Source organism: Dermacentor andersoni, chromosome 5, assembly GCF_023375885.2.
Source record: "Dermacentor andersoni chromosome 5, qqDerAnde1_hic_scaffold, whole genome shotgun sequence".
NCBI classification, from domain to species: Eukaryota; Metazoa; Arthropoda; class Arachnida; order Ixodida; family Ixodidae; genus Dermacentor; species Dermacentor andersoni.
The window spans coordinates 161,257,199-161,285,148 of NC_092818.1; the positions used below are offsets into that span (position 1 = coordinate 161,257,199).

General features: G+C 46.3%; 3 protein-coding genes and 1 non-coding gene across 4 annotated transcripts in view; 2 read left to right on the forward strand and 2 right to left on the reverse strand.

Annotated features, from left to right (window-relative positions):
• The window catches only part of LOC126532163 (carboxylesterase 5A-like), a 29,488-nt gene extending 26,273 nt beyond the window's left edge, over positions 1-3,215 (reverse strand). Inside the window, exons 1-2 of the mRNA XM_055071219.2 lie at positions 3,139-3,215; positions 1,221-1,362 (exon numbers count right to left, since the gene is read on the reverse strand). Coding sequence (XP_054927194.2) covers positions 1,221-1,362; positions 3,139-3,215 — 219 coding nt within the window. The remainder of the gene's footprint in view (positions 1-1,220; positions 1,363-3,138) is intronic.
• Positions 3,216-7,739: 4,524 nt separating this feature from the next.
• Positions 7,740-12,428, forward strand: LOC126532164 (neprilysin-1-like). The gene is made up of 2 exons (XM_050179841.2): positions 7,740-7,781; positions 10,374-12,428. The coding sequence occupies exons 1-2, from the start codon at positions 7,740-7,742 to the stop codon at positions 12,426-12,428; spliced, it is 2,097 nt and encodes a 698-aa protein (XP_050035798.1).
• An 8,454-nt stretch (positions 12,429-20,882) lies between these two features.
• Positions 20,883-27,950, reverse strand: part of LOC126531531 (sodium-coupled monocarboxylate transporter 1-like) — a 75,611-nt gene continuing 68,543 nt past the window's right edge. The window contains exon 18 of the mRNA XM_050179079.2: positions 20,883-26,660. Coding sequence (XP_050035036.1) covers positions 26,550-26,660 — 111 coding nt within the window. The 3' untranslated portion in view covers positions 20,883-26,549. The remainder of the gene's footprint in view (positions 26,661-27,950) is intronic.
• Positions 26,945-27,017, forward strand: TRNAP-CGG (transfer RNA proline (anticodon CGG)). The gene has a single exon. It is a non-coding gene; the product is annotated as a tRNA-Pro (tRNA).

Genomic DNA, 27,950 nt, shown 5'->3' on the forward strand with positions numbered 1-27,950 from the left:
ACACACTACCATTAGATATAAAAGCGTTTAAAATTCACGAATTCAAGAAATAACTAAAAGAATATATTCTGTCGAATACTGATGCCTAGTTCATACTCACAACCATTTTTTCAGTGCGCCTTTGTTTAATTTTCATTGTCATACCATTAGACTTCTGGTTGATGTCCTTGCCATGCATATAAATTCGAGTTCGCAAATTATTCTTTGTACGTCATGTTATTTACGCTGTTAATTTATTACTGTTGAAAAAGATTCTCTTACAGTGCTTTTTTATATGCCTCTTATTTATGCACATTTAATTCTTTAATTATACTATTCATACTAAAACCTGTAATTCCTCCTTGGTAACGATTGTCCAGACTGCTGTAATCTATGTTTTATTACGTTTAGTTTGTAAAGGAGGTCCCATGGAAGTCTGATTTCGGGTCCTCTTCCTGTATATTAACAGCCTGTAATCATTCTAATCATCACAATAAAACCGATTCTGATTCTGACATTCTAATGGAATGCGAAGAGATTCACACAGTGGGAGGTAACGTATACCTTCCAGAAGCGTTTGGATTTAAAGTGGACGGAAGCATAAATCGGTCAGCAGTCGAGATACGCAAGAGGCATTTGGCGTATTGGCGAAAAAAAAAAAGCAGTGAAGAGAAGGCTATGACCAGGTCCGCTACAGGCATGGGCAGCGGTACAAGCTAGGTAGAGAAGTTTTGAAGAGGAAAAAAAAAAGAAAAACAAGATTAAAGAGACGTATAAAATAATGGTATGGTATGATGAACATTATTAATGTCCTGAAGATCAACCCTTAGACATAATGCTAGAGTTAAAACCGTGTATAACATACCTGATTAAATCAAGCAGGCTAGGTGACAATTTGTCACCGCCCCGTTTCAAAGAGCATGCCAATAAATCATCATCATCATCATCACTACCACCACCACCACCGCTGCCGCCGACGCCGCAGGGCTACAACAACCACTATCTCGTGGTGCACGTGGTGATGATCAGCACAGCTCTCGCTGTTGGATGTGTGGGTTGCCAACGCTACGTTCACATGTCTGGCGGTTTTTTCGCCCGCATCTTCTTTTCGCCGTACGGCCCACCCTACGACGCCAGTCTTCATTCTCAGCGTTCGATCAATCGTTATTTCTGACCATTTCCTCTGGCGAGAGAAACACGGAACATTCGCGCTCACGCTGCACGCGTATAGCGCTTGCTACCTCGAGGTTCTTGAATGTGCGCCCGTAGACGGTGCCTATGTCGAGGTGCGCTTCGGGCTCCTTGTGTACCTCGACAAAGATGACGAAGAAAAAGTAGGCCGCGAACACGATAAAGTTGGTGGCCGTCACGCCGTGCCACCACCTGCACGGACCATCGCCACCTCATGGTCATTGCGGGAACATACTCTGTACGACGTAATGGTTCTGCGGAAATCCGCAAGGTGGAGAGAAGTAATTAATAAAGGGATAATGAGACATCCACCCACTCGTAGCAATTGCTACAGAGGAAACCCATACGGGTTCCTCGAAAGAAAAGCCTCGCACTTGAAGAAAAATTCGTCTTGGTCCGCGTGACTCGAGCCCGGGACCACACCCTTTCCGGGGCAACCGCTCTACCATCTGAGCTAACCAGGTGGCTAGAAGATGGCAGGGTGAAGTCGAGCTTATCAACTACTCGAAGCAAAGTCAAGAGTTTGACGTAATAGCTGTGCGGAAACCCGCTAGGTGGAGAGAAGTAATTAATAAAGGGATGATGAGACATCCACCCAATCGTAGCAATTGTTACAAAGGAAACCCATACAGGTTCCTCGAAAGAAAAGCCGCGCACTTGAAGAAAAATTCGTCTTGGTCCGGGACTCGAGCCCGGGACCACACCCTTTCCGGGGCAACCGCTCTACCATCTGAGCTAACCAGGCGGCTGGAAGATTGCAGGGTGAAGTCGAGCTTATCAACTACTCTAAGCAAAGTCAAGAGTTTGACGTAATAGCTGTGCGGAAACTCGCTAGGTGGAGAGAAGTAATTAATAAAGGGATGATGAGACATCCACCCAATAATAGCAGTGGCTACAAAGGCCTCCGCATGGGTTTCCTTTGTAGCAATTGCTACGACTGGGTGGATGTCTCATTATCTCCTTATTAACATACCGTGTGTTACGGCAAAGGCTCTAAGTAATTCCTACATACCTCCATATAGATAATTGTTTCGTTAGAATTCGTCAATGAAGTAATTTAATGTACATGCTACAAGTGCGGGATTGAAGCCGGTGCGTGTATCGGCTCAGTGCATGTATCTTAGCACGAATCCTGAGCCTATACTTTACGATATTCTCGCCCCCTCCCCTCCCCAAAATAACCATTAATAAAAGATTAAAATAATAATAACAAGTAAACAGTTGCCACAATTTACATTGTTGTTCCACATAGTTCTGTCGTGCATCGCTCAATTGAAATGCTTTTTGAGGAAATAAGTATATAGGGCGCCTCTGGCGTCTCGAAGCAAGTTTGCGAAGGATGTCTGGAAACTGATAGGCCCTCAGCAGTGACTGGCCCAATCCGTCAGTTAAAACATGCTGCCTAAAATCATTATCTAAGAGATTATTTCGTGATCTTTGGTTGCCTACGAGTTAATCAGTTATGGCGGCATTTGCAATTCAGCCCACATACACGCACGCACACACACACGCACAAATATGTTTAACGTGCCAGGCGAGAGTGTTACGTGAAATTGGAGACATGTAGCGTGTCGCACTAGACCACCCACTCTATCGTTATAAAAAGGTTAAAATCAACAGTCATCCACATTTAAAGGCGATCTATGGACGACTCGATGCACTTGATAGTAAACGTTGGTTGCAATTTAATATGCATTTATGCATTCATGTATAGAGTCAAAGTCTAGGTCAAAGTCTAGAGCATGAGCATTCTACAGGCTGATTGCCTTACGCACCTCAAAGAGTGTTGTCAGTAGTGTGATCAAGTATGTATGCTTAACTTGAAGGTAAACATCTACATGACTAGGCTACGATGTGCAGGCGTTATAACAGCGAAACTTTATTTGTCGCGATGCGTACTAGCACATTCAGGCGTTATCGCATCGAATTGAGAACAGCAATCTGGAGGCTAAGTGCAGCGGTGCTGACCTGTACGTGAAGGTGGCCTTAGCCGCTTGGACTCGCTCCGCGCGACCCTTGCTGGACGAGATGAACTGGGTTTGCATCGCGGCCTCTCAGCAGCGGTCGGGGTGCTTAGGGGATGGAGCGGCTCCCGCTACGAACGACAAAAGACGACAGGAAGAGTCTTAAATGGACACCAAATATAAGCAACGTTTTATTCATTTTGGTGACCATAGGGCTTCCAGAATATTCTTCGGCGTTTCTTTGGTTCGAAATAGTTGACCCTCAGCGGAGAAAAGAGAAACTACTAAGGCTTCCTCTTGACTTTCGCGCCAAAACAGCGGGTCTAATGGACTGAGCCTTGACGTCACGATTTTCACGTTTCCGCATGTCTTAGTGGCTTTTGCGCAGGATTAATCCACAGAAGTTTCCATATATCGAGTCATTTGCTTACTTTGGAATGTAATAGAGTCCCTGTTTTTTATTAATAAACAGGATTGTTGGCTGTGCTTGTTGGCTGCTGCTGCCTGCTTCCGCCCATATTTAACGAGCTGGTGCATAAAAGAAGCAGGAAACTTTCGCGTAATCGAGTCGCGCGGCGTTTCAGATGCTTCTTCTTATGCCACCACGTTGAAAGGAAGGCAGTTAAAGGGGTCAAATTGTGAAGAAAGCTCGGAAGACAAAACAAAGGGAGTCTATAGAATAGCGGAAAGACGTGACCGAACGCGCATAGCTCTGTAACACAAAATTTGTGAGCCAACTAAACATCGCTTAAATAGCGGTCACTTATTGCCATCTTTCAAAGGTTAACTACGCCAAGTCGGAGAGTAGACGTGTTACTTAAATCTCCTCCTTTATTTGTGATTTGTTCGCACAGAAAAGCCGTGCATGCCTTTAATGTCGTGCACGCAGCGCCTTATAGTTCAGTTCGGTCAAGCCTACGATCAACATAATTGTCCTCAATATCACCATAATCATACTTACGTTCAACTGCAGGACGGTGGTCTCTTCCGGCGACCGCTACGTGTACCTTTGCCTACGTATAATTCTCTGACAGCCGCGACGGCCACATCTCGATGGCGGCGAAATGCAAGAATCCCTTGTACCGGGCATTGGACGCAATGTTAAAGAACCTCAGGCGGTCAAAATTAATCCGGATTTCCTCCGGAGTCCCTTATTACAGCGCGCCTCATAATGAGGTAGTGGTTTTACACGCAACATCCCATATTATTATTGTTTCTTTTTAATTCCCTGCCACCCTCGAGTCGATTGAGTTTTTTTTTCTTGGCACCCATTCTGTTACTGTGATAGACCACCAGTTATCTGTTCTACGCATTACATGACCAGCCACTCCGCTTCGTTCTCCTAATCACAACTGGAATCTCAGATACCCGAGCTTGCTCCGCAATCCGCACTACCGTCTTTGTCTCTCCTAACGTAACTGTCATGTCGTGACTTAGTCACAGTTTTGGTTTCGCAATGCTGTACGTAGGGCGCCCCTATATAGTCTTCACCTAGTGAGGCATACCTTACGTCATCCCGCGATACGCTTAATGTTGGCCGAGGTTTCAAAATACAATGATCCCACGGATGATCCAACGTCACCAACGTTCGTCTACCGCCGCCCGTTGGGCGCGTTCCTTTGTCTGCCGGCCGACGTCCTTGCCTCCCGCGTCGGGGACACTACGCCTATGTGCGTCTATGTGCGACGTCTACGATCGTTTGGTTGAAAAATGCTGCCCTTGTCGTATCAAAAGTTACTATAATGAGTATTTTGCCAAGTCTATAGGGCGACTGCTATCAAATTTCTTCGGAAAGAACCTTACCTGAGGGAAGCGTCGCACTAGTTACGATGCCAGCTGTGCCGCCAGCAGGACGAGGCGAGCTTGCGGCTAGTAATGGTGGCAGATTTACGCGAAAAGTGAACGTTCCAGCTTGTCTTGAGCTCGTGTTCTTAGCGCGCGGAGACGAGATGACGAAAACGACGATAGCTCGCTTGCTTGCTTTCTCCTCACCTGTGGCGCTTACCCACTACGGGGGATTGGCCAAGAAGCCGGTGGTTAAAGGTTAAAAGGAAGGGGAGAGAGAAAAACCTAAACGGAAAACTAAATCAGGGTGAAGTATAACGTTTACGATAATTATGTAGGAGATAGATTTAGCTGGAAGATACAGAAATAATAATATTTGTAGTTATAAACAGCAAATTGTGTGTGCGTACGTGTGTGTTTCTTTGTGGTATTACAATAATTGCAATAAAGCAATCAGCGATCTAATTATTGATTATGTGAATTAACCTGGTAGCCTTCTTGGGTAACAGAGATAGTCGCGAAAGGCCACGCAGATGTTCCTGTGGCTAAAGCCCAATGAAGCCCCGAAGGAGAGGATATTCTGGGTAGTTAAAGAACTACTTATTTTAGGAATGCGAATACGAATTCCTTCCTCTGATTTCTAAATCGACGGCATGCTAGTAGAAAGTGATCAATGTTTTCGGGTTCCTGGCAGGTTTGACACAGAGGGGACGGTGCCAGACCAGACCTGTATAGGTAAAAATTTAATGGTGGGATGCGGCATCGTAATTTCGTTATTGAGATTTCTAATTTACGTGTGGGTCACCATCTATGGTCCCATGAAAAGGTCAAATGATTAAATTACGACGTCAGAATTTTCAGTTTTGTAGAATCTTGGAAAAGGGAAAATTTTCTAAACCTAGCCGCAGTGACATAAGCCGAAATAGCCAAAACGGACATAGCTGGTCCATTAGCAGACATCCTCGCAAGTGTGTCTGCCATTTCATTTCAGAATATACCACGATGGTCTGGAACCCATACCAACCGCACCAGGCTTAAGTTTGGAGGGGTTCATGATTTAAATGTATTGGTAGTGTCTGAAGATGAAGTGAGTAATGTGCATAGTGAAAGTGAATCAGTCACTATAACCACTGTTGAATAATTTGAAGAAAGTTTTCGAAGGGCTAAGATAACGGCTGATAGTTCAGCCAGAAATATGGGTGTGAAATCCGGAAGGCGTAATGCATAATATGACCGGGATAGTGACTCGGAGAAAATACCCACACCCGCTTTCTCCTCAGTCATTGGCGCATCAGTCGTGATCACATGATCTTCTCCCAATTGCGTTAAATGATCTTCTATAGCATGCCATGTAAATATGTAGTGAACAGGAGTTAGGCATTTGATGGAAATATGTAATCAAATTCAATCATTATATTAGGCAAGCGCTTGTCTGGGCAAATTATCTCGCATGCATTAACGTTTAGTGAATCTAGCTAAGCTTGCACAAACAAAACTTGAGGTCTATGTAAGCGGTACCAATGCTCATCGAAAAATGCCCTCATTTCACTAATAAATACGAATTACGATTGTCTCAAAGAAAAATTATAAATGTTTAAATGCGTTTTTACTGTTAGGATGCGGAATCGGCAGGACAGAGTAGGCAGGCGTGCTTCTTGATATAAAACATTCTTAGCAACAAAGTTTGGTAAACCAAAACGAAGACAAGAACTAGGGGGTTAATCTTGTATGCTCGCCCAGCAGAGAATTGCACGCATCCAAATTCAAGTATCGGTCGAACGTACATGCGATAACTCATTATTAGAGTTTCCCTGCGTAGCCCAGAGTGATGTCGGCCAAGATTGCTTATCATGCCAACAGCGGGTGCTGCCTTAGGTTTAACACGATACATGTGATTTCACCAGCTCAGATTTGCGTCGTATATTGCACCTAGATATTTGATAAAGTCAACTTGAGGAATGATTTCCTGGCGGTATTGGACAGAGATATTAACCGGTACATTCAATGGAAACACAGTGAAGGAACATTGTTAACATTAAGCGACATTCGAATGTCTGCAAACCAAGCTTCAAGCGTTTCTATAAGTATGACTGCAGTGTTATTTGTGATGAGTGAATATCACTCGCAGACGCAAGGAATGCTGCGTTGTCTGCATAACTTGTACGGTATCGCACAATGGAATTGAGCTTAATAAAACGTTAAACAAAATAGCAGAAAGGATAAATTCCTGGGGAACTCCTCTTGATTGATTATATTTTTGCGTCCACAAGCCACGATAGCGCTGATGCGTCGGTTTTCGGTTTACATTTTCTTCTTCGGAATTTCTGTGACGTTTTCAAACACATATACGTGAATAATAAAAAAAAGGAAGATGTCACAAGTTCCGTATTCTTACCGCCCCACGAAAGTTAGAAGTACAGCCTTAACAACTGCAATGGTCAGCCTTTTAACGCTTCAAACGTTTCCGGAAGGGTATTGCATTGGGCCATAGGGCGGGCGCAATACATTAGAATAGATAGATAGATAGATAGATAGATAAACACGTTACAGTGTATACGAAAACAGTTTAAGCAAGAAAGCATGAGAACATTAAATTTGGAATTTTCCAACGTACGTTATAGTAAAAGAATACTAAGGTACGATATTGACACACCGTACAATGTTAAGAATTACAGTTAAGTTCAGTGTGTTACCAATGAGAGAAACCGAGAAAAAAAAATGTTTAACAGTAGGTCGGAAAGATGCGGCACAATGTGACAATGCACTGTATTAAAAAAATAAAATTACAGAAAGTAAAAAAAGATCGTAGAACTTGACGAAATGGTAGAGAAGAAGAGGAAGAAGATGTTCGCCCTCACTACGGTAAGCACCTAAATCTTACTCCGAATTTTTTCTCCGTATTATAAGGTTACCTGCTCATAAAATGACCCTCTACCCGAGTTGGTCAGCCACCAGCTGTGCTTGTTCACCCTTAGAATTCTGGTGTAGTGACAACATGTCTCTTATTACCTGCTCTATTGAGCCGGAGCAAAAGCGCGACGAGCACAAACGCTAAACAATAGCATGGGTGTCCTAACGGTTGCAAAAATCCTACAAACAATCCTACAATCCTGCATATGTATATAATAGTACGAGCAAGTCTTTCTCAGTGTCAGATAAATTACCTGTTATCAGAAGCGCTGCTGCGTATTACAGTTATGCTAAGACTTTGTGGTATTACACACTAATTACGGCGAGTCTGGCCAGTTGTATTTTACATATGTAATTTTTCAAAGCTATCATGTGCCTTCCTCAGCGTGACGTTCAATTTTACGGAAATGCCTAGTTGACTAGCTTGCGCTGCGGTGTGATGCGGCTTGCCTAGGGACAGTTATCACATTAACGAAGCTGCTCAGGAACTAACGCGAGAAAGCAAAGTAAAATAACCAAAGCACGTAAAGCAAGTAAATGAAGCAAAATAAGTAATGCAAGTAAAGTAAGTAAATAAAGAAATAATCGGGCAGAACCCATCTCACGATGAATGTCGGCGCTAATGCGATTAGCAGTGAAGCAATGTAGCGACACCGTGTTGGCACAGCCGAAACGCGTCATGTATGGAGCTTGTACTGTAGCCGGGATCCTCTAACGTGCTTCCCTGTGAACAGGCTGTGCCATCTAGCGGCGCCTTCACGAACGCTGAGAACTGTTCTCTCGTTCGTGGCGCAGAGCGCTAAAGCGTCGGGCTGCGGTGCCTCAGGAGCCCGTGTATAGTGGGTTTTAAGAGTGACCCATACCCATACCGGGGGAATAACCAAGAATAGGCACATAGGCCGTGGCACATATTTTAATTGTTGCACATACCATGTGTTCCGAGCTGTCTGTACGCGCACAGACCCAGTGGCGCATATCCCGTGTCCCAAGTTGTGGCGCGAAAGATGTTAGACAAAACCGTACCGCAAAGCGGGCAAAGTTCCAAAAGGATGCTAATCGCGTCCTCGTAAAAAGGGTATCGCGAGAGGTATAGCCGGAACAGCAGAGCGTGGACTGCGATATCACTATTTTGGGATAACCGCAGTCATTTCCTCCGCTACGATTATTGTGCTGTGCTGTATACCTCCATCTACGGCAACGATCGTTCGCGCCGACGTATCGCGCGTGTAGGTATATAATTTACACGTCCCTGAGCGACGCTGTGCACTTACACCAGGAAAGTAGTTTTGTCGAGCTTCGGCCAAGGCACTGTAAGTCGCACACATTGCAAAGATGCCAAAAAGCCAATCTTCACAAGTCGCCGCTCATGCCGTGTCACTTGGTAACAGAATATATCGCCACTAAAAGAAATGACCGGGGCAGTTGGAGGAGTATGGGAGAGGCCTTTGCCCTGCAGTGGGCGTAACCAGGCTGATGATGATGATGATGATGAAAAGAAATTACGAGAAATATTTGCACATTCTTATCACTCGAACTTTAGTTAGTAATGGCAGGGCGCGTATGAATAAGCAAATTTATTCTGCGGATATCGGCAATGTGCAAGAAGTGTAGGGAAAGGGAGAAATTGTCATTCACCGAGAAGTGGCCCGAGTCTTATGTTTACTTAGTAGCTACGTGTGTGCATTGCGATTTTTTCCTTTTCTCTCGGAATTACTTCGTTGAAGAGCAGTTTAGTATCCAGGTATCGTGCTCAATTGAAAGCGACCATTGAAGAATCGCTGAAACGCTGCACAGGCAGCCTATTTGTGGAGTACAGCGCGTCGTATTTTTGGGTTCCATATACATTCGCGCTGTGTATAGGAAGCGTATTATGGTCTGCATTTCGGGCTCATCGGGAGTCGTTTATCATAATAACGTAGTGCACAGCATACGAGCCAGCAGAGGTGGGGAAGAGGGCGACATGCATCGCAAAAAGCTGCGTAACAATCAGCAGCGTAGGTAACAGCGAAATGTGTGTAGAAAAGTTCCGCTCCGGGGCGCTTGACTATTTCTTTCTTTCCTTTTTTTTGAGACTTCGACGGCGAGGCGGCGTGACAACGCGTCAAGCTGCGAATCATAATCATCATCATCATCAGCCTGGTTATGCCCACTGCAGGGCAAAGGCCTCTTCCATACTTCTCCAACTACCCCGGTCATGTACTAATTGTGGCCATGTTGTCCCTGCAAACTTATTAATCTGCGAAAGAACCTGCGAAAGAACCTCGTAAAAGCTGCAAAAGAACCTCGTAAAGGACGCGCGTGCGATGCGCCCGCAGTTAAATCACTTCGGGTTCGCCATGTATCTTTCACAATATCGTCGCTTCGTGTGTAGAATAAAAGCGCAATAAAATACTTTGCTAGGCTAGTTGGTGACAGGCGCACCATAGGCAGGTGCATCTGTCTATGTTGCTTCTATCGTCCCTCGTCTTTCGCTGCGCAACATTTCTGGTAATAAACGTGCACCCGCCCTCATCCCACGTTTTCTATGTATCCCTCCTCCCCCAGAGAGCCAAAGCCAGACAGTGCGACTCGAAGCCCGCAGCCGACGTCGGAAGCGCCAAGAGCCTAGCCTACGTCATCGTCGTGGTCGGCTTGACCGTGGCTGTCACGTGTGTTTATGTCATCTTCCGCGCGGCCCCATCTCCCAGCTCCGACAGCAAAACGCACTCGGCTTCCACTGCTGAGGCGTCAAGCGAAAGAGTGGGACTGAACGCCGGCTTGTCCAGCCTCATCGAGCCTTTCGTGGACACCTCGGCGGAGCCGTGCCGCGACTTCTACGCCTTCGCCTGCGGCGCGTACGCAAGTCCGTCGGCGCAGACCATCACGCAGATGCAGGACGAGATGTACGACGCTCTGCCCCGCGCGCTCTCGACCACCACGTACCCTGAGCGAGGACAGAGTGCCGCCCAGAAGGCGGCAGCCCTGTACCACAGCTGCTTGAGGGTTCAGGCCGGTGAACTGGACGAGTCTACGACGCTGAGGCAGTTTGTCCAAAGCGTTGGTCTCTCCGTACCTGGTTACGCCCGCGCGGAAGCCCTGGACCGTGTCCTGCTCCTGTTCTTCAAGTACAAGCTGCTCACTCTGCTAGGCCTATCTCTGGAAGACTCGCAACTCTACAAGGGCGCCAGGGAGATCAAGGTCACGCTCAATGCCAATCAATTGGTCTGGTTCCGCCAGCGAAGCTCGAACGTACTGACGAACAAGTTCTATGCTCCGCACACTGACGCACTCGGCGTGCTGAATGACGGTGACGAAGCCTTGAGAATAGCCGTGCAAATAACAGAATCCGAGAACACGGCCATCGGCCTCCTTACGAAAGGCACGCTGCAGAAAGCGAACAGCCTCGTTTTCTCGACTGTTGACGGCATTGGGATCTACACGCCGACCATACGTCCTGGCCGCTGGGAAGGTCTGATCGCGGCTCATAGTAATAACGTCTACCGGAAAGAGCACAAGATTCAAATCAGTGTTAGTGCCTTGTCCTATTTTGACAAGATTTATTCGAACCTAGGAGAGGCGAGAACAAGCCTCCTGGTGGCATGGGAGCTCGTGCGCACTTTGGTTCCCCTGTCGTCGTCCGAGTTGGCAGAGCACGTGCGGAATTTTCCGTTCATTTGCCTGCGCTCCGTGATCAGAGCCATGGAAGTGCCGCTGCTTTCGCACTATTTGTTCAGGGCCGTTCCAGCCAGCACCGTTGACTCGGCCAAGAAGATGCTGTGGCGCATACGGAAATCAGTTATCGAAGAGATTCGTCGCGCCAGCTGGCTCGACGACGTCACCAAGGCGACGGCCCTGGACAAGATGCGCACCCTCCAGGCACACGTGGGCTATCCCAAATTCTTCGCCAACGACGAAGAACTGGACCAGGTGTACTCGCGTTACCCGGACGTGTCCTTTCGCTTTCTCGAAGCGTGGCTGTACGCGATGAAGCTGACCATCGAGTGGGAGTTGAGGAACACCAGCAGCTTCAAGTTTTCTTTGCGCGCAACGAACGCCGCCTACTTCCCTATGCGCAACGCGCTCATGCTGCCGGCGACTATGCTCCGCCCTCCGGTGTTCTCGCCCGGTGCGCCGATGGCATACAACTACGGCGGCCTCGGCTCTGTCATCGGGCACGAGATGACTCACGCGTTCGACGTTGAAGGCAGGCTGTGGGACAGTGACGGCCAGTGGCGTGACTGGTGGTCGAAGTCGTCCCGACTCTTCTACGATGACAAGCTGCTCTGCCTGCGACGCTCCCATGGGACGTCGCGTGAAACCGCCGACTCGGAGAACATGGCGGATTTCGCGGGCGTCGTCTCCGCGCTCAACGCGTACAGGGGGCTTCTCCGAGAGAGCGCCGAGCACTTGGCAGAGCTTCGATACAACGCGCAGCAGCTCTTCTTCATTTCCAGCTGCGTGAAGTGGTGTGCCGCCAACGGCAGTGCCTCGTTCACGAATTACGCGTCCTGGAGAGATCGCTGTGTGATCCCGCTGAAGAACATGGAGGCCTTCGCATCCGCGTTCGGATGCTCCCAGGTCTCGAGGATGAGTCAATCTTCGCGATGTTCCTTTTGGTGAAACATTTACAGAGCTTTCTTTGAATATAAATCTACGTCGTAAATGTATACTGCGTCGTTGGGATAGTGAAAATGCACATATTTTAGTTATATATATACATCATAGTGCGGCTACTGTTGCATGTCGTTATTTGATAAGGCTTGAGGTGAGATCTGAAAACAGGACCCTTTTTTCAACGAGGAGCTTATTGAGAAAAGTAAATTGAGTGGCTTAATTCAAGGTAATTAGGTTATGTATATTCTGAACATATTCCAGAGTATTAATCGATGACTTTATATTAAGGTCCCACATGGAAGACGCGTATTCCATCTCGGTTCGAATGACCGTTTTATAGAAAAGTAATTTTAAAGCAACCGAAGCAAGTGAAAAATTACATGCGAAGGAAACCAGGCATGCAATTAGCATTGGTAGATGTGTTCGATATGCGTTTTCCATGAAAGGTCACTGCTGATGTGCGCGCCAAAATATTTATACACAGAGACAAAGCATAAAGGAAAGCAATTAAGAACGTACGGATACGGGTGAGTTTTGGAAGGAACTCGTGTTACTTTCATTGCCTTGCATTTGGATATATTAAGTTTCCTGAGCCAAGTGCCGCACCATGCAGAAATGCTATTAATCGAGATTAATTAATGCTCTTAATTCGTACGTCGCTGAAAATACCGCAATTATATATGTTCCTTGGCTGTGCCTATACAAATGCCTCGTTGACGCTTTGATAATTACGATAGTACGTCTCGAGTTAGGTAATTACAATGACCTAATTAAATCTCAGTATTGAAAAAGTTACTGGCAGCTACTTTACTGTACCAGAAACAAAATGCACTAGGTTTTCTTCGAGTAATGCAATTGCTCTCTTTTTATCTGGGCGCATTTTTTTTTTTTTTTTTTTAAATGTGAGGATAAATGCCTCAGGGCATACAAGGGTATGTGATGGGGGTGAATAAGGATGATTAAATGAATGAAAAAAGATTTGCTGACTTAATGAAGTCCAAGAGGGACCGATAATGCGGTCCCTGCGTCCAAGCAGTGTAATGGCTCAGATTATGCGGCGAGAGTCCCGCTGCTGCGAGGTGCCGGAGCCTCGTCGGTTCGAGTGCAGGGCAAACCCACAGCAGGTGGTGGATGTCGGCTTCAACATTTCGCGACTTGCAGAGTGGACACTCAGGACGAGGATATAGCGGGCGAAAGTGCGGCCACTTCCTAGTCACGGCAGGAGTGAGGGCTACCCCGACCCGGATCCTCCGAAGCGCAACCTCCTCTGCACGGGTAAGACCGCGGGGGAGGTTTACCGCACACGGAGGTATGAGAGCACGTGTGCGGCGCCGGAGGTGCTCCTTTCTTGTTAAAAGGAGGGTGGCATCATCTAGGTGAAAGAGTTGAGGCAGTGACGATGGAGAGGTCGCTAGACGGGTCGCAGAATCCGCACGGCTTTGGAAGCTTAGAAGGTCGCGTGGGATCCACTCGACAGATATTGGCTGCGGGATGCGTGCCGCCAGAAGATGGATCTCTTGGCATATGTCAGGGCTGCGACTGACGCGTCGCAGAAGCCGCGTCGCCTGGAGGGCATCAGTGCGGATGACGATGCGGGCCGTGGGGACCATGGGGAAGGCGGCTACAGAGCACAACGCTTCTCGGATAGCAAGGAGCTCAGCACAAAAGGAGGAAGGAGGTTCTTGGACTTGAAACCGGGTCGTCTTATTAAGGGCAGGTGCGCATGGGCAATAAATTGCAGTGGTTGTTTCACAGCCCTTAATGCTTGCATCCACGTAAAGGACGATGGAGCCAAGCGGCAGGTGGGCATCTTGAGCTACAATTCGGTCACGAAGCGACGCCGCCGCGTGAGTTGATGTCGGGCGATGTATATCAGTTGGCTTGTTATCACTCAGTTGTACAAAACTCCAGGGAGGAAGAACTGGCGATGGTGGTGGTAGAAGCGAGTTCGAGAAAGCGTAAGCCCTGAGAGCACACGGTGCGTGTGAAAGGCTGGTCTTAAGCTTGCGAGCATCACGTCGCTGCTGCACCAGCTCATCTAGTGTATTGAGCTGTGCATTTTCTTGGAGAGCCACGATCGGGGTGATCTGGGCGCATGGTAGCTAATTGGGACACTCTGTATATATTTATGGCCTCCGCGTGCAAGTGACGATGTTTCCATACATAATAAATGTTGTAAATTATTAGAAAAGTTTTTTTTTCATGAGTCGTTAGCATTGCTTACTGGAAAGATAATAAAAAATGAAGTCTGCAGGCTTTTTTCAGAGCCAAAAAGTACGCAGAGCAATTTGAAGCGAGGTGAACATACAGCTACATATTCATTCTCTAGGCATAGACTATCCATACCTTTTTAAATAATTTTTCATTGACTATGTCCTTTTCTTTAAAATATATAATAAACTTTGTCCTGTGTTTATAATTAAATATATTGTGTATGTGCATGGTGCTTACCGTGGAAATTTAAAACAATGTTAAAGTGAGAAAATACGGATGAGGCTGCCGCCGCTAGTGCTTCTAATGCGCTTGTCCTCCAATTGTGAGGATTTGCAGAAATAAAGCGAAAGTATGAATTAAAAGCCCTGCACGTCCTCGCCAACAATAATGCAGTAAGCTATTAGCCACAATCAAATTTTAAGTGAAAAGGTCGAGGCAAGTCAAAAGAAACATCGAATGATGCGGGTGACAAAAATCTGGTGATGACATTTTAGGTGCGCGCGTGTGTGATTTGGGGGGGGGGGTAGGCTTCGGGACCGCCGGGGCCTCTGCGCCCTCCGGAAATTCCGGAGGGGGCTCGGGCACGCAACACCCCTCCCCCCCCCCCCCCCCCCCCCAATGATCGGTGCCTATGGAGGCCCCTGCAGTGGATGAGCCAGCTGGGTATGTTCAAATGAGTACAGTTGCAAAACGGATCCCTAATATTCGTTTTCACTTACATTTTTATATTAGGCATAAAAATCCTTCCATACCGCAGAACTGCGACTACTTTTCTAACGCACATTTTTTTTCACAAACACAAGAAATCATGTAAAACGAAATCGGTGCTTTATTTGCTTGAGCTGAGCTTTGAACTGTGTGAAAGAAACACAACAGCGCCTGTGTTGTGTTCTTCCCTCAGTCCTAGTCTTTTGCGCTGTGCAAACGTGTTAACAACAACAACAACAACAACAACAACAACAGCAACAACAACAACAACAACAACAACAACAACAACAACAACAACAACAACAACAACAACAACAACAACAAGCGCTTGTGCTCGTGCTTTCTTTCACTCGTCTGTGTTTTTCGATCGCGCAACGCTTAACCATGGTATCTGTTGTAGGCTTGCCATTAGTTAGAAATGTTCCAGCAGCTCCGTCGTGTCTGCTCGAAGTGGATCGAACGACTTACTCTATAAACATTTGCCTTAGTTTGGAGTATAACTATATATCTCACTGCTTCCCGCAAAATTAATATCTGCAGACGTGGGGCCTATGGTTTTACTGCGGTTTTCCTTCTGTGACGTGCCTTGCACGTGCTGTGTCGTCATCGGGACGTGCTCAAGCTAGCTTGGTGGCCGGATGCGGATGTAAATGCTCGCTGAGTCAAAAAAAAAAAAAGCGTAATGTAAACTTCTCCCGACGTCGCCCCAGCTGCGGGGCCGCTGGGGACCTTCTCCGTCGGCGTCGCCGCCGCTGGGAGAGGGCTCTCAAAAGTTCGGAGTTGGAAGACCAGCTCTCGGCCGTCCGGCAAGCCGAAGATGCCACCCGAGTCCAAGGACATTGAGCCGCCACCTCAGGCTACCACAACCAAAACTGCCGGACCGTTCTTTTTAATGAAGTTTATTTTCTTCTTTCTTCTTATTTAAACTGCATTTATAAACAACTCTGGTTAAAAAGTGGTTCGAACAAAAAAACAAAAAAGTGTTTGATGTGTTCCTTTCTGCGGTCAACAAACAGCCGCCTGTGCCACTGCGCCTCCGAAACAATATACAGGGTTTTTCAGCGAACACTTCCAAAAAATTTTAAGGGTTGCCTGTGGCAGATAGCACAATTCTAGTTCATGAGCTGGTCTACTCGAAGAGGCGGACATTACTTGCACGATAAATTGAAATGTATAACGCACTAATTAAATAATTAAGTGTTTAACTAATTAGTACCTTATAGCCCGGGCCATATTGTAATTTACGAATTCCAGCCGTGAAGCTCCCAAGGCTTGGAACGAATTCTTAGGATGACACCAGTTTTGAGATATTAATTGCCGAACTTTGCGGATAAATATATATATTTAAATATGCGGTTTCACGTGCTAAAACCACGATCTGATTATGAGGCACGCCGTAGTGGGGGACTCCGGAATAATTTGTACTACGTGGGGTTCTTTAGCCTGCACCTAAATGTAAGTACATGGGTGTTTTCGCATTTCGTCCCTATCGAAATGCGGCCGCCGTGGCATATGCATAGGCGTTATGCATAGTCTGCATAACGCCTTCCGCGTTATGCAGACTCTAGTATTCCTAGGCGCGTGTTCACTTCTGTCGCTCTCACATTGGCTGGTCGACTCCTCCTACACCACTCGAAACAAGCCACTTTTTCTGCCATATGTCGTGAAGGCTTTGTGTTTCAGGGTTAGATTGTGTTCGATTTCCTAAGGTTCTAATATCGCTGTGGAGCAAGTGTTGAATGTTGGATCTGAGCAATGAAAACATATTGAGCTACAAACCTAAGCACAATTCCAAGCGACGTAAAAGCTCGGTGTTCGCTTGCCTAGACAGACAACGCTCCTTGGCTTCGGCACCGAGTTTCTATCCGGCACATGCTCAGCCTGGTTATGAGTGTGATAGCAGCTGTTGTTTTGGGAGGTCCGCATCACACCCTTGGGCCGTACATGCTGTAGGTTCCAATTGTGGCACTTAGCCTTATCCGTATCTACATACATACACGCTAGGAATGTTAAACAAACGTCTCATCACACGGTATAGTTTCTGGTCCAAGCTGTGCGTGTATATTGCGCAACCGCCGTTATGTGCACGTGTCGGTCAGCCGGCAGCACGAATATAGAGTGGCGCAGGGTTCTACACCTCCTTGAAATTCTTGAAAACCCTCGATTTCGGAAAATAAATGCTCAAGTGCCCTTAAAACTGGCTAAAAATAAACGTGTTCATTGAATTCCTTGAACACTGGCGTTCGGGGCAACTTTCGAACATTTAAGGTAACAAAATCCGCACAGAGGCCATTCCATGGACACTCTCTACCGGGAAGACATCCTAGATACGTTATTTTGAGAGTCATGCTAAACGATTGCTATGTGGCTCGTTCACAGCCACCGACGACAGTCTTGCGTAAATTACAGTTGCCATCGTGGAGCTAGACAAAACCAGATCAAGCGGCCAGGCACTGCAACTACTATTTTGTGTGATTTGCTAGTTCACACCACATCAATAACGACTCCATTTTTGAAGCAAGGTTTGGGTACGGGCTAGTTGGTATACCATAGTTTCAAACATCACTTACAGCATATACAGAGACAAGGGCGCTTGTCTTCGTCATCCTTTTGGTCCCTTGTCCCTGTATGCGCTGTAAGTGATGAATCCATTTCTGAGCCCTAGGCTAGAGCAATGCCTAACGGAAAGTAAGTTTCGTCCATTCGACTTTAACGCGACGAGTATTCTCGGCTGAAATCGGACACTATATACTAACCATCATGCCGGAAGGCGATAGAAGTCATTACAACGGGAAAGTAAACTTAGAAAAACGACCTGAAGAGCTTGAAACGTGTGTCCAACTCAGCAGCTGCTTACAGCTGCACGACAGTGCAGCTAAGGAGAAAGAGATTTCGCTATTTTTCAGTGTATGTTCACGGCTAAGGTATGTTTCCCCCTCCTTGAGTTTTGTCCTTCGGCATCCTTGAAATCCCCGAGCTCTGCTTGAATTTTAGGTCAGCTGTTCTATGCGATGCCTGGTTATGGGTTTCGAAGGACCTTAAAATCCTTCGGCGTCACCTGTCTGCGCGGCAAGCGCTTTTGGTGACACGCGCGCTTGCGTGCTCGGGGACCTTCGTGAGTGCATGCGTGCACAGATGCCTGGACCTTTCAGCGCCACGCATCCTGCTGTTACTTCAGACGTTTCTAAATGTTATTGCTATATATAATACCACGTCCAGGCCACCAGTAACTGTAACAGTTACTGGGAACAGTTCTAAAATGCGGGACAGCTTTTGCAAAGCTCCTGGGAGACCCAACCGTGAACCGAGCTAGTCGTGAGACTTCTTCAACCAACCAGTCCTCGCCGGCTCAAATTCGCGTGACCGACAGCTCAGTGAGAAAAGGTGGGCATGTCACACGCTTTCTCACTTACATTCCGTCTCGAGATACGGAAATAGTACGTACACTCTTAAGCGAAATTACACCCTTTGGGTCGTATCTTGACACTCAGCAATAATGGCCATCTGTCTTCTCGGCATTTGTTTTCTTTAACGCTCCGAGCCCGATACTTCAAGAACGGCATGCGCGTTACCAGCATGACAGAGCATTCTCGACGGGGAAGTAGCGAGCGCAGCGTTTTCAAGAAAGGAAACGCAAGCAAGGCAGATGGCCATTATTGTTGGGTGGCAAATATCCACCCCAAGGGGTGTACATTTGTTTAAGAGTGTGCGAGGTGTGATCTGGAGCTATAGATAACGTGCCCGAAAAAGGGGCAGCAGTGCTGTAATGTGGAGAGATATGGGGGCACGGAAAAAGGTGTGCTGCATGCGTACGCATGATTGCGCTCCTGATTTGCTATCGGCAACAGTAGTTTCCGTTTCAATGACACATTATTTCGCAACAACTAGGGTCAGTATAATGTGAAATTTCTTTAGCTCGTCTTTGTTTTTCTTATCGCGCACCGTTGACCGCTGCATATATACCGGTGATGACGTGGGCAGAGCGCTGACGAGGCAAGAAAAGGAATTGTTTGGAAAAGAATTTTTGCCTTATCCTTACCCATAGTACAACGTTCGTCGGTAATGGGAACAGTTTAACATTTGCTATAATGAAGCTACTCATTTCGAGGTACTTTGGATTGATCCGTGGTAACAGGCCTAAAGGGACACTAAATGAAAATGTTAAGTTGAGCTAGATCGATAGATTATTCGTCTAGAAGTCAATCACCGCTTGCGTGGACCAGTACGTCACTTTGTTGCGCAGGAAATTGCCGCTGAAGGTCCCGCTGCTGCTCCTCAATGTGAACCGCCCCCACCAGAACGGACGAGTTGACGTAATCTCCACGTGACTTCCCCCTTTGAATCAGCCAGTGCTTTCGTCACAGGAGAGGCACCGTAGTCCACAACAGGAAGCGCCACTACAATTTTTCACTGTCGCGTTCTCGCTTACAACAGCTCTGTTCTCGCTACGAATGACGAATTCATTGTTATAGAAGCCCAATCTTTAGTGGCATCTGTATCGAAATTGCTCCTCGTATAGGCTTCACTACGCAAACCTTCCATCACAGAGTTCATGTTGTAATTTTGACAATTTAGCGAGTCAGGATACCAATAACGGCAATGGATCTACGAGTACGCCCTCAACAATGCACCACGTTTGGACACTTTAGTTTTGCCTCCGAAAATTCGCGAGTCTCACCACGCGCCCTCGTTGCGCATTCTGCTCGTTTTAAAACACTTGCAGTTTTCATGCGGTTCACCGTTTCAGAGCTACACAGAGGCTATCAGAGACGTTGTAATGAAGGACTCTGGAACAAGTTTGACTGCTTGTGGGTTCTCGGAGCGCCCGCTCAAAGCGCGGTGTACGCGAGCGTTTTTGCACTCTGCAGCCAATGAATGCTGCAGTCGCTGACGGGAATCGAAACCCCTGCGCCCCCCCCCCCCCCTTGTGCTCTGCTGCAGAACGGCACAGTCAATGAGCCGCAGCGGCTGGTGTTTCAAATTTTGGCAAGCGTTCTAAATGACATAAGAAAAAAAAAAGTTCGAAGTTTGCAGAGCGAGATGACTTTACTTCACAGAATTTCGATTCCCTCGGTGTTCTTCGTTGGCTCAGTCATCTTTCCGCTCCTTATCCTCCTTCCTCGCCGCGCTATACAGTTACGGTGCGGCGAGCAGGCTTTTCCTTCTTCTCTGTCAGTCAATCTCTCTTGTTCATCGTGCTCTTCTGTGGTCAAGTTATTGTCCGCAATAAAATAAATATCGATCATTAATTTCCCCTGTTCTCCGCACTTATCGCTCGTACTCTTCAAGCGGGCGAGCGTGATGTCTCTTTAGAAGGCCATTGCTCGCCTGCTTGTCTTTCTGTATGCGAGGTGCTTACGTATGTTTACATGATTATTAATAAATTGTAACCACTACTGTATTAGTAGTGTACGTGCGTTTCCCACATTCTCGCGGGACGACACCTTCCCGAACAATTTGACACCCATTCTGTTATGGTGAGCAGACGAACATATTGGAGGTAGCGCTTCGTTAAAAATAACAAGACCAAACGGGGGATGAAACAAGCGCACCGTCTTTATTTCTCAGTGTAAATATAGACTGTACATATATACACAAGGACAATTCGCACATCGATGGAATGCTCGACTTCCGACACAGCCCGAATGAACAACCGGCAGAAACTGAATTTCCAACAACATCAACAAAAAATAAAGATATACAAGAGCACGGTTAGGTGGTGGATGTTTAAAACATTTGAAAATTTCACTATCGACAGTGCTTACATTCAATAAAACAGCTGAACAGTAAAGAAGTGTCATTCAAGAATTGTTGACGACGTACTTAATTTGCATACCAAATGAATTAGGTGCTAGGCATCTATACAGTTGTAACCTCTTTAAATTACAAACACTCCTTTTTTATTTAAGAGATCACTTGGGCGTGCTTATAATTGCAATTCATCTAAACATTCCAGGGAGGGTGTAGAATTTACAATTGACTTAACAAGTAACGCTTATGCCCGGAAGATCATACTGCAAGACACTAAACATACATACTGTCCTGTGACTGGCGCAGCATGGCCTTAGTCGCTTTTACGCCATTAAACTCGAATTACCTACCTACTAAGCATACTTAAAGAACAAAGCGCGGTTTGTGACAACTTGAATTAACTTAGCAGATGAACTTATGGCTTCAATATGAATAAACCTTAATATCCATCTAGACTGCAGGAAAAAATCGGTGACATGAACAAACACAGATATGGTGACTGCGCCAGAAACAGCGTAATGAAACCAAACAAACGCCAATCTTTTTTCGCGAACATGGGTAGTTGTTTTACGTTTGTTTATTTCTGTGAATTGAGTGAGGTAAACGGACAAATGTACATTCTGGCACGTGAAACATGTAAACCATAATTGCGGTCATGAAAGACAGCAAACTAGCTGGTACAAGTGGCTACAAGGTTTAGCAGTTTAGCTTTTGCGAACTATAATATGTTTTTAACGAACGAGCTAGTTGAAATGCAATTATTGAGATATTGTATAAAAGCTTCGAGGCTTCGATTCGGATGGCGGTGTCTTAGATTATCCTGGACGCGTTAAAATTTATTGAATTTAAATTGTGGGGTTTTACGTGCCAAAACCACTTCCTGATTATGAGGCACGCCGTAGGGGAGGACTCCGGAAATTTGACCACCTCTTGCTCTTTAACGTGCACCTAAATCTAAGCACACGGGTGTTTTCGCATTTGGCCCCCGTCGAAATGCGGCCGCCGTGGCCGGGATTCGATCCCGCGACCTCGTGCTCAGCAGCCCAACACCATTGCCACTGAGAAACCACGGCGGGTTCCTGGACGCGTTGGTTAGCTATTTTAAATACACTGATTTATGCGTGTTTTAGGCAATGGAAACTCGGCTGTAAAACACTCAGTAAAACTCTTGCGGAAACGGCACAATGCTCAAAGCGCAGCTGCTTCGATACCCCAGTAGTACACTGTATACACTTACCCAAATGCTGAATTATAGAACTAAAATTAAGGGACACCATTTTCTTTTCTAAACAATACGTTCTTTTTAAAAATATATTCAGCGCGTGGGATGTAGTGATGTCTGGAAATACAGATGTCTGGATTCACTCATTTATTCAAATAACTTTATTGAGTGCCCTGCGATTTGGTGGGGTGGGCCTGGACCCCACCTATATAGGTTTTGGCCAATGGTTGTTGGCACTTGGCGGCTTCCTCATCTCCCTGGACGGCCCAAAGTTGGTGCTGCAGCTCCGAGCTGAGCAACACAAACTCCCAGTGCACGCGGAGGCTGTCGCTGTTTGAGGCTGCATCACCGTTATCCTGTATTATAGTCGTACATTCCCATAGGATGTGCTCCAGGGCGGCTTTAGAGTCGCGATGTCTGCACTTGTCAGTCGTGTATAAATCTCGGTGTATTAGGTGCATGATAGCTGGACTCGGATAGGATCTGCTCTGTAACTGCATGCCGCCATTCGACAGTCTGATTTTTGCTTAATTTTGGGTGAGGCGGTGGGAATGTGTGCCTCTGCAATCTATGGTGTGTAATTTCGTGAAATCTGGCCATTCGATCTTCCCACTCGGCGGTAGTCGGTGAGGCGGAGCTAACCGATGCTCGGTCCGTAAGTTCTCGAGCCATGCGGTGCGCCGCCTCATTGCTACCGTGTGGTAGTGCGTGAGCGGGCGTCCAGATGAGATCGACACTTTTGTCGTGGTTATCAGCTAATTTTAGGAGTCGTAGTGCCTCTGGGGAGATTCGACCGTAGGCGAAGTTTCGCATCGCTGTCTGGGAATCACCGATGATTATGCCCGCTTGTGTTTGTGCTATGGCTAGCGCGATAGCTATTTCCTCTGCTGTTTCTGTGTGTATAGCGTGTCGATTGTAGCGCTCGTCGTGCATTTTCCCTCGTAATTTATCACCACTGCTGTGTAGGCGCGCTTGTGTCTGTATATAGCTGCGTCTACAAATGTGGTGTCCTTGCTGTTAGCGAACTTATATATATTGCGCACTCTGCTTTCCCGTCTACCCTGATGGTTGTAATGTGTTTTCAACCTGTCCATTGCTGCCATCGCTCACCCATAGGGTGATATCGTCAGCGTAGATGGTATGATTGAGGCCATCGATTTCCTGTAGCTTTGCTGATAATCCGATAAGAGCCATGTTAAACAGCACCGGTGATATTACTGAACCGTGGGGCGTACCTGCGCTTCCGATCTGTAGTTCTTCAGAGTTAAGGTCTCCTATCTTAATGTGTGCCTTTCTGTAAGGAAGTCTCGTATATAACTGTATACTCGCTGGCCTAGGCCTAGCTCATATATTGTTTAGTATTGTTTTGTGGGTAACACTGTGAAAAGCTTTCTTTAGGTCGAATCCTAGGACAGGTTTGGTATTCCGACTTGCGTTATCTCTAACTTGATGCTTAAGTTGGAGCATTACATCCTTTGTAGACAAATTTCTCCGGAAGCCCAACATTGTAGGGGGGAGAACGTCGTTATCCACGATATAGTTAGTCAGTCTCGTTAGGACAGCGTGCTCCATGAGTTTGCCCACACAGGACGTGAGTAAAATGGGTCTCAGGTTCTGCAACTGTAGCCGCTTGCCTGGTTTAGGTATTAGAATAATCTGGGCCGTTTTCCATTGTTGTGGTATTGTACCAGATTGCCAGCATTCGTTTATATACTTGGTAAGTTGTTCTAGAGAGGCATCATCGAGATCTCGGATCGTCTTGTTCGTTATTCCGTCCAGTCCCGGCGGATGTAGTGTTAAGCTTTTGTAGAGCTGTTCTCAATTCCTCTTCGCTAATCTCTTCATCTAATTCTGTTTTTGGTGCCTGTGTAATCTGGGTAAATTGTTGGCTTAGCCCGAGATAAATACCTTGCGGCTATCTCATCGATAAATGTTGCTTCAGTTTTGTCATATGCATGTAAGATTTTGTTTATGTTTTGTCTGTACGTGGCTTTACTATGTGGATGACAGTAATTAATTAAAAATTGCAAGATATATACAAAAGCACATTACGGAATGTCTCAACTTTCTATAAGGAAGTAAATGTATACCACCGTGCGTGGTTAAAAACAATGGTTAACGTAACAGATGTGAACGCACGACTTAATTAGCTGTTTTTACATAACAAGCGTTAGTGCAGCATATATGACATGACCCTTTACTTATGCACAGGCAGAATTGCTACTAATGGTTTCAAAGGAGTCTTCGAATCCCATGTGACTGAGTCGTGTGTCGCGTACTATTTGGGAGTTTCGCTGCTTGAAACGCATTTGGCAGGTGCTTGCAATTTTTGTGTGTTGTGTCAAACGCGAATGCGGAATGCCTTTCAAAACTCGGTGACTAGCGCTACTTCGGAAGTTGAGCGTGATCGTAACGAAACTCGGGTGAGCTTGTTCAGTGAAACTTGCATCAACCAGAGCCACGTACAGCTCCTACAGCTGTATTATCACTCTAGTCAAAAACACATCATTGCTACAGTCGAATAGTGAAATGTCGCTGTGGCAGTGAAAAGCTGAGTAGCAGTCGCACTCGGCGTTTGGAAAAGCCGCGGCAGCCTCTATACTATAGTTAAAGATGTTCTGCGCTTGGGAATTAAGATTATTTAGATACCTTTGCTATTTTTCTAGACCGAAATCGAGAAACACATTGAAAAGGCAAACTGCGTGTGGTCCCGGTGCTCGACGCACTGCCGCGCATGTCCGGTTTTCCATGCGTATTCATAACCGCTGACCCCTGACCTTGACTTTGTGACCTTATATCGCTTAACGTAGTTCATAAGCACGCAATGCTTCAGCCGATATTACGTGCGTAATAAAGCGAGCATTCACGAAAGCCGCATGAGGCACGGTTTTAAGAGTTTTTTCTTGGAAGAGGGTATTCTTATGAATTTGAGCGATCTGATATCAGTGCGAATAATTCACTGTATATAGGAAACTGTTTCAGTGTTCACGGGTGTCAGTGCGTTCATCTTCTGTTCTGATGGTAGGATAATTCCACTTTGATCTAAAGAGTGGTGAGAAAAGAACAAAGGGCAACGACCTTCATTTCATAGAAGGCCGGAGGTAAAGTTTGCACCAGAGGGAAAAGTAAAGAGAAAATACGGAGATAAGTTTTCAGAGGGCAGGAGCTAGGGGGACTTCCTGGAAGTGTTTTTCTCGTGCTAGGTTTTAAGGTCACAGGTGAAACAAGTGAATACCAAGGGAAAGTTGGTTGTATAGCGCATCCACTTTCTGTGACGAATGCATTACACAAACAGACTCGGCATAAAAACAAACTAAATGAGGCTTGAGCTTCATCGTGATGTCCCTTGCTGTTTGGAACACAACTCTATTTGAATGTCATTCAACCAGGCTTCATAATACTTTTCTTTTTTTGCACTTGCTAAAGACCAGCAGTTTAGGCTCACATTATCACGCGTTAAAGGAATAGCGGGTCACATATCGCAGGTATTTTAAAGTGCCGACCAGTTTCAAGCAGCACTCATGAGGGCGCTATCACGCCGAACTATTACTGTCATGGTGCATGGAAGCACTAACCATTGTTGTCATGTACAACAAAAAACCTGCGTATTTACAATTTTACCGCGGGCAACACGTTATCTGTGGACAATCTTGGCTGGCTTGTTGCTTAGTGTAATGACATGCTTCTTGCGCGCGCACCAAGTGCACCATAACAATGCGAATCTTACGCCCGAAAAGTGTGCTGCGCATCTCAAACACGGTGCACGAAATAGTTTGAGGATGATGACGCATGCTAAAAGGCAACAAAGAGGTAAAATTATCACCTAGAAAACAAGAAATCACGACGCGCGGAAACCTGTAGGTCTCTCAGAGAAAAGCGTTACGCTGAGAAATAAAGCGACGCGAATAGCAGGGCTTCAAACGCGACGTCTCTATGTCTACCGGACACGACGCGAGGAAGTGAAATTGAATCAGACGAGATCGAATCTCCTTCGTAGCGAGTGACAACAGTCCTGTTGGACCTCTACACTTCCCAGGCCATCGCGATGGCACGTGGCATTTGGTTGGCGTCTACAAGACGACAGCCATGAATGACATCTCTGGCTTGTACGATCCCCCCCCTCAGGGCTCGCGGAGCTGTTCCAAGGTTCCTACGCATTTTCAAGTCTCACAATTTCAGGTACACAAGCGGCGAAAATAATTTGCCGCCGTAAAACACGTCTTCTTGGATTCCTACATGGTGGTGTGTTGTACGCCATCGTCACTGGTCATGGCAAGGTTCACGTGGCCGTTGGAAATGCTGAAGATCTCGCGGAGTTTCTGCGGTTTCTCGGTGGCATTTTCCTGCAAGAATGAAATTGTAAGGGCATGGATCAGTGGAAGAGCCACGGTAGCGAACATATTAAAGCACGTTGGAAATACACAGGAAGAAAGCTAACATTTGAGAACTATTCGGAACGCATTGTTGATTAAGAATGATAAAATTATAAAGTACTAAATTTTAATATAAGTGAGAATTCAAAATTATCGCTTTTATGCATCTCATGCGGTGGAAAGTATATATATATATTACTTTATGTGTTCTACTAGAACACATAAATACCCAAGAAAGTGAATGGGGAAACAGCGCCGGGGTAGCTCAATTGGTAGAGCATCGCACGCGGAATGCGAAGGTTGTGGGTTCGGTTCCAACCTGCGGCAAGTTGTTTATTCATCCACTTTAATTTCCATACATTTATTGTTTCTTTATTTTATTTATTAGGCACAAGTACTTTCCCCTATGTTGTCCTTGGTGTCAGTGTTTGTTGGCTTCTTATGATATGACTATATATATATATATATAAAGAAGTGCAGGCGCACGTAGAAAAGCAAGAGCGGCACATACACACACACACACACGGATATATATATATATATATATATATAAGCGTCTTCTTCATTGACGCTCCCTTAGAGGAATAATGCCGTGACATCACCGCCGGCTCGACATGAAGCCACCGCTTGCGGCGGCAAATGAACGGGCCCAGACAGAAGAGAGCCGGCCCTTGACTGGTCCGGGCGGATCAATTACACTTGGTAGGTCAGGCTGTACAGTACGAGCGGAACAGTCGATGAAGGCAGCGTGGGCGGATAAAAGGTCAAGACCGAGGATGTCGTCGTCGGAACAGCGGGCGAGGATGGCGAACAAAACATAAATGTGGCGGCCGGCAACACTGGCACGTGCGGTACAGAGGTGAGCTACGGGAGACGACCACAGTCGAACACATTTACGACGCATGATAGGGTAGGGGTCAGAATTTTCTTCAACTGCTGACGGGGATGAGAGCTCATAACAGAAATATAGGTGCCGGTTTCGACCAAATCTGTAACAGGTAGGCCATCCACTTCAACGTCGATCAGGTTCTGATTGGTTGAGAGTGTCAACAGAGGAATTTGAGGGCAGGCCGTAATGGCAGCGTCAAAGCCAGGAGCTGCGGCCGTCAGTTTCCCGAAGGAAAACGCCGGGAGCATAGGACGCGTGGAACGGCGTAGTGGAAGTGAACAAGATCGGCGTCATGGTGAGGGCGAGTGGTTGTCCTGGGCGGCGGTCGTAGTGTTGTGAGCACAAGTTTCTGGTTCAGCTTGGGTTGGCAC